Source organism: Amblyomma maculatum, chromosome 4, assembly GCF_055883805.1.
Source record: "Amblyomma maculatum isolate TAMU_Amacu chromosome 4, ASM5588380v1, whole genome shotgun sequence".
In the NCBI taxonomy this organism is placed as follows: Eukaryota; Metazoa; Arthropoda; class Arachnida; order Ixodida; family Ixodidae; genus Amblyomma; species Amblyomma maculatum.
The window spans coordinates 32068460-32075330 of NC_139347.1; the positions used below are offsets into that span (position 1 = coordinate 32068460).

The window sequence follows — 6871 nt, forward strand, 5'->3', positions numbered from 1 at the left end:
CATTTGATTAAAAGCTATAGTGTGAACGGAGGGACGTAGACAGTATGAGGCGTTAAAGGCTTTCACCTTAATAGGTCCGATACATAAGGCCCACGTAGGAGTCACTAGAGTGTGCTGCGTTACTGGCACATCAGTCGATTTGAACCAGAGTGTGGTCGTCGCATTTATGCGGGCGACTGCACCTCGGCCCGAAAAACCATCAAAAGTCTTCTAGCATTTTTTGTTGCTGCGGATGGCACTGTAATCTTCATTGCACTGTAACAGCTCACGAAGGTAGAAGACCTTGTAATTGGACTTCGTACAGCTAGCCCAGCTCACTTATTTTATTCCCTCTTTTTCTTGACTGCAAAACCCTCTGAGGTGTCCACTATACATCCTAGTTCAAACAAGCGACCGGTATCATCATCATCATTAGCCTGATTATACCCACTGCAGGGCGAAGGCCTCTCCCATATTTCTCTACTTCACCCGGTTCTGTGCTAGCTGCATCCACTTGACCCCTGCGAACTTCTTAATCTCATCCGCTCACCTAACTTTCTGCCGCCCCCTGCTACGCTTTCCTTCCCTTGGAATCCAGTTTGTTACCCTAAGCGACCATCGGTTATCCTCTCTTCTCACTACATGTCCTGCCCATGTCCATTTTTTCTTCTTAATTTTTACTAGAATGTCGGTAACTTGAGTTATTTCTCTGACCCACTCTGCACGCTTTCTATCTCTTAATGTTACCCCTACCATTTTTCGTTCCATAGCCCTCTGGGTTGTCCTCAACTTAAGTAGAACTCTCTTGGTTAATCTCCACGTTTCAGCCCCATATGTGAGTACAGGCAAGATGCAACGGTTGTATACTTTCCTCTTGAGCGATACCGGTAAGCTGGTAAGCTGCTATAGCGACCGGTATAAATGCACGTAAAAAAAAAAACGCAACAAAATCAAAATCGCCTTCCTCGTCTGAATATAGCTAGTCCAGCTTACCATGCAAACACTGTGAACAGAACACATAGTTGGCAATTTGTATTGCGACATGCACACTTAATAACGAATGAACTTAAGCATACAGTGATGGATCAAAACGATGCAATGCTACGGCGCCATGATACACTTATCACTCGGGTTCATCTCAGAACCAGCCGGGCAGTTGTACGCATCGGCAAAGTCAGCGCTGTGCTTCAACGGGATGTTGCACATGCTCGCACCATTTGCTTCGCCGCACATGAGGTAGCAGCCAAACAAGAAAGCCAGCTTGTTTGTCGTAAATGGGGGCAGGTTCTTGACCAACGCATCGTCGCTATCCATGCTTGCTGTCCGCACCATAGACGCCACCACTGGAACCGCTGCCACAGCTCCTTGAAGGTCTAGGTCCGGTTCGCCGCCCCTATTACCGGCGAGACACCGATGGTTGCGCTCGTATATCTTCTGGAAGTCGACCTGGGACTCGATGTAGTCGTAGAAGACAGCGGCTGCGAGACGTGATCCTATCCCTCCTAGCACGATGGCTCTATGCGCGTCGGCAGCATAGTAGGGAAAGTCCAGGTGTTGAATCAAGAGGGAAAAGCCCTTGAACTTGCCGAATTTCTCGGCTCCGTAGTCTATCAAAGAGGATTCGGCTGCGGATCGATTCTGGTAGTAGTACTCGTTCAAAATCTTCCAATTGAGCAGTGGCTCGCTTGTCATCTCAGGGTAGATGTAGTACGTGGGTGGGTACTGGCGGTCTTTAGATCTTTTTAGGAGTGCGAACAAGTTGTGCAAATTAGCGTCGCTGATATTTTGCATGACAACTGGGCGGTTCAGCGACGGCTTGCTCTGGTGCAGATCAACAGCATAAGCGTGACGCACATTTTGTGCGAGCCGCTCCAAATTTCCCAACGCGTGACGTTTTGAGCTGAGGAAGAAATGGTTGACGTCGTAGCCGAAGAAGGTGAAAGTTGTCAGAAAGCACTCCTCCTCCAGCTCTTCGGTGGCAATGGCGGTGCTTCGATGGAGGCTAACCATTATGTCGAAGCTAGTGTATTGCGCCAGGCTTTGGACGCAAAGCCCTTCTACCACATCGTTCATGTAGGCTTCGCCTGTGGTCTCGTGGAGGTTGAAGACTGCCGCGAAGCGTTCTACGTCCGTCACGACTATTCGCGTCAGGTCTGAGAAAGACCGGTTTAGATGTCGCCCCAGTGTAGCCTCCCACCTGTCACGAGGCACGGACGGAGTAAGCAAAAAGAAGGAGGAGCCCGTGCCGTTATTCGGGAACACTTTTGGGACTGGGCTTTCAAGCGAACTGGTGTTCACGTAGATGTCGATGAACCCATCGAGGAGGTCAAATTGGCTGACGATTTCTTTTAGTCGGCTTTCGTCGAGTGGGACGAACGCCTCGTACGTGGTGCGTAAGTGCTGAAGGAGGTGACGAGATTTTATTTGTCCTCGTAGAGCCCTCAGCTGATGCAAACATTCGAGGCACGGGCTTATGACCAGCACCGACCCGTTCTCGATCGTGAATTTGAAGAGAACGTCCTTAAAGAGACTCCGGGACATGTAAAAGAGAGCATTGAGGAAGTCTGGTTTAGGGTTCCTGTTGGGCCACAAGATTCCACCTTCGGCGAGAAGTTTTTTCACCCTTTCCACGTGGCTCGTGTTGAAGACACTGAGGCAGGCCTGAAAGAACCTGGTGCCTTTCTGGGTGAGCTTACTTGTAAGCGCCGGAAAGTTCTTCATGTTCTCCACGGCGTCTCTAATAAACTGCTCCAGGGCGAGGTGCTGCACGGATATCTCGTGCGACCTTGTCCACAGGCCGCAGACGTGAGAGTAATAGTCCTTGCATGGGTCGGCATCGTTGTCTACAGCGTCCCTCAGGAGCGTCTGGTAGCGCTGGCATGATGGAGTGCTGCAGGTGAGTTCCCTAAGGGCGGCGGGCTCCCGGTGATGTGCAAGACGCATAAGCGAGAACAGGATGCCGGCTACGACAACAAGTACCAGGAAGGCTGTCCATATCTTAGCGAAGCTGGACATCTTGCTTGGAGACCGCATTGACTGGCCGCGCATGCGTCAATAGAAAGGCAGGAAGCACATCAATGATTCTGAGGTTAACTCATCCCCAAACATAATTAATCAAGCAGGGCTCCGGGCGCATGCTCGGGCATTTGAGTACACTGTGACTTTACGATACCTTTAGGGTGGTCTGTTTCGGAGAAGAGTTGCCGACGCATCGTATGCGCATAAAGCGGATGCTCATGCAAGCATTAGCTTGATAACCTTTGCTAGGGCCGAGCAAAAGAAGGTCTGAGGAGGAAAATAGAGCTATAAAAATTGTTTCAAAAATCCTAGAAGTGGCGGTAATCCTACACACACCTTTGAAGGATTTCATTCTTTATGCGTATAACCACGCGTGAGGCGCCATGTGGCAGTGGTTCTCTAAGCGCACTGTCTCAAAATTTATCCCGGCTGCGGTTCGCAAGACTAGGTTCGTCTGACGGTCTCTTCTTAGAGTCTTGCATGGCAAAAAAGACTGATGCTTCAACATTTCAAGCTTTCTTTCGCATAAAGAACAAACATTTTGTACAAGGTGCAATTGGAATAGTTTTAAATAAGGCAAAAGTAATTAAACGCCAACTGATATTCTGAAAAAATTGCCTGGAGATCGGAAGGATTCATTGAATTTTTATCACTATTTACTATTACAGACACCATGCGCTAAGCATGTTGCTTCTGCGGCTGCGCGACGTTGCAAAGAACATACTGCAGTAAAAATGGAGCGAAAATACACTGAGCATAGTTCTAAAACAGAAGTTTGCATACGGTTGACACTGTGGAACCTAGTAGGTCTAATGCGCCTGGGCGTTCAGGGCTTCGGAGTTGAATTTAAGCAACGACATGTTTATGTTGAAAATTGGCACTGCTATTTAGTGTTAGCGCACAAATATGATAGTATTGCTCTTTACGTCATACTTAACAAGGACACTTGGGATTCTCACAGGTCAGAAATATCTGATGGGCGACAATTTACCAGCTCTGTGTCGGTGCTCACCAGAAACGTGGAAGAATGTGTGGCGAAGCGTGAAGAGAAGCCGTGCCTCTCGGCCGACACAGTGGATCGTTCACCTGTGTTGGCCTGCAGCCTTTCGGCTCGCCCAGAGTTGGCGGCCTCCACCGAGCTGTGAGAGCAGATCATTTCTTAATATTAAAAACAACCTATTCGGTGGTTTTTGCAATTTTAATGCGGTAATAATTGACCAGGAAACACGAGTAAGACACATCGAAAGTAAAAAAAAAAATACTGAATCAAATTAGTAAAAGTAGTGTTGGGGCCAGGCCTCAAAAGTTTCTTTAAGATGGCCGCGGCTAAAATGCCGTGAGATCACCGCGAAACTGCAATTTCAGGCTATTACGTTCCTGCGGCTGGATTGACTTTGTACTCCCACGGACGAGAAAGTGCTGACAATGGCTGAATAGAAACCGCAGCTTAGACAGCAGCGATGTCCAGGGAGATTCTAACCAAGGCGTTGGGCAATAAAGAGCTAGTCTCCATCATATGAGCGCCTAAATATCCCGTTACCATGACAATTTTCGTCTATTGTCAGAAGTTCTTAGTACAGTTGGGCACTGCGGTTCGGTTAGAGCAAAATCTCAAGCAGGTTAGATTTCAACTAGAATATCCCTACTCATCCCTACAACACGAGGTGCCAAGGGCCGCCGTAGCTTGATTGTATTCGAGGACGAAAGGTACGAGCTAGCAGCTCGAGCTCTGAAATGTTACTCAAGATGATTTAGACTGAGGCGCTTGTGTGTGGAGTTTTGAGGAGGTGCAAGCCAAGTATTTTAGCGTTAGCATTCGACATAGTGTCACAATTGATGATGAAATTCAAGGTGGTGCTAAGACCTTCTTTTTGCAGTACACAGCGTCGCGTAGGAAGGTCGCATTATGACGTCATCTTGGAGGAGCGGTACAGTTCAAGTGGGCTCGCATTCAACGGGAGGCACAGCGGTGCGTGAATAATCAACGTAGCGGCCGAGTGAAATGTTATCCTATAGATGACGTAATAACTAAGCTTCCCTGCACAGAACAATTCTACCAGGAGTCTGTACGTCGTCGCATATTTACTCGGCGAATATACCAGCATATCAGATGTTCGCACCAAGTGAATCAGCGTGGTTTATCTTTGCACTCACTAGAATCCTTTGATCGCATCGATTTATAAAGTAAAACGCTAAACTAAAACAAAACCTCCAGCTTCACTTCAAACTTCAACGACGTTCCATACCTAGGTTTTGAGGTCATCCCTTGCTCTGGGCTGACTTTGCAGTGCTTTCGCGACGTCCGGCTTTCCGCCTTCCGAGGTCGACTATGGCCCGGTGGCTCGGGAGACTGGGGGGACTTGGAGGAGCTGCGTGACTTGGAGGAGCTGCGAGACTTGGCCGGCTTCCGATGGGAAGACGGGCTTCGGCGAGGAGCACTTTCAAGATTCATGGCTGTGCCTGCTGCTCCAGCTGCTTCGTGCTCACGTGTGCGTGCCAACAGCACGAGGTGCAATCACGCGCGCCCGTGGTGCTGGTGAAGTGGACGAGGAAAAAATGCGAACGCTGACCACGATGCCTTTTATTTGGAACTGCACCAAATTGTTTACGATCTTTCGCTGTTGACATGTTCCATTTAATTTGAAGCCCGAAAGAATAAAAGAAAAAGTGGCCTGTACTACATAAATATGCGTTAAATAGTAATGCAATGCCGGCAAGTTCAGAGTATAGGACATGCTTTTTGACCCCGCTGTTTTTAAATTTATCAAAGTAGAGGAAGCAGGCATAACATGGTAATCTAATTAGCATGCTTTGCTTGCTTCCTCTATGTTTTTGTAAGTGAATAAATCTGGTAATATATACCAAGAGTGGCATTATGCATCAGGCAAGATGCCTTTGTCGAGGTTCAATTAAAGTAACCGAAGTTTTATTTCCATCAATGAAAATGAAATCAGAAGGCTGAAATACGCCGAAATATCGAATAGACCTGGATAACCTCTGTTTAATAGAAAATAAACCACAATACATATCTTAAATGACTATTTTCACGCAATAATGGCGACAGGTAGAGTAGAAATCTATACATAATACGCTTTAAACCGAAAATATATCAAAGCCAGTTTCAAGCACGTCGCATAGTCACTGTTAGCTGTGGTTTGTGATTACTTTGACAAACCCGAATACGGTGAACCAGAGCACTGATGTGCCGCTTTATTTAGCACGCCCCATAGGCCCGGAATAGAGCACTCCTTTACTGAAACAATTATATAGAACGCTACAGCTGCGCCTTCAAGGTTATGACAAGATAGCTTTCATGGATACTCTCTGCCGGCTCCCCTCGCGGTTCCTCTTTCGCACACATGCGGTTTCTGCTCACGAAATTGACGAAATATTAATTCCTCTCTCTGTTATGTCACATTTTCTCATTAGCACACAATCCTAAGCTATCACATTGTCAAGCTAAGGGACGTAAGCGGCCACTCGACATAGATGTAAAACCCCGCTCTAACCAAGCCACATGAAAGTACCTGGGTGGCCAAGGAGTAGCGTGCTTAGCTCGGCATCCGGGACACTGGAATGTTGAATCTTATTCCACCTTCCCATCTCGAATAAGCAACCAGAATTGGCAGCTTCTCCTAAATTTGTGTTAGCATGTGGCCCGATTAAGTCACGCTACCCAATGACGGAATCAGTACTCGGCCACGTTCCCTGCCAGCCATCAGCTAAAGAAGCAATGCCTGTGATCCTTTTTTTTTTCTCGCAACTCCGACAACGCCGAAGCCGAAGCCGAATTGGCTGTAGACGGGGCTTTAAGCTATTCCGTTAATATCCACAGAGCGTGCTCACTAGTTGATGAATGTACTGTACTTTACTA

The 6871-nt window shown here is 47.5% G+C and overlaps 1 protein-coding gene across 1 annotated transcript; it reads right to left on the reverse strand.

Moving 5' to 3' along the window:
• Nucleotides 1-1080: 1080 nt before the first annotated feature.
• On the reverse strand, nucleotides 1081-2994 carry LOC146190615 (neprilysin-1-like). The gene has a single exon (XM_084600206.1). It carries the CDS (start codon nucleotides 2992-2994, stop codon nucleotides 1081-1083), a length of 1914 nt encoding a protein of 637 aa, XP_084456332.1.
• Between the last annotated feature and the right edge of the window lie 3877 nt (nucleotides 2995-6871).

Bases quoted from the DNA above. Each gene is read 5' to 3' on its own strand.
- LOC146190615 (XM_084600206.1), bottom strand. From the start codon at position 2,994: ATGTCCAGCTTCGCTAAGATATGGACAGCCTTCCTGGTACTTGTTGTC.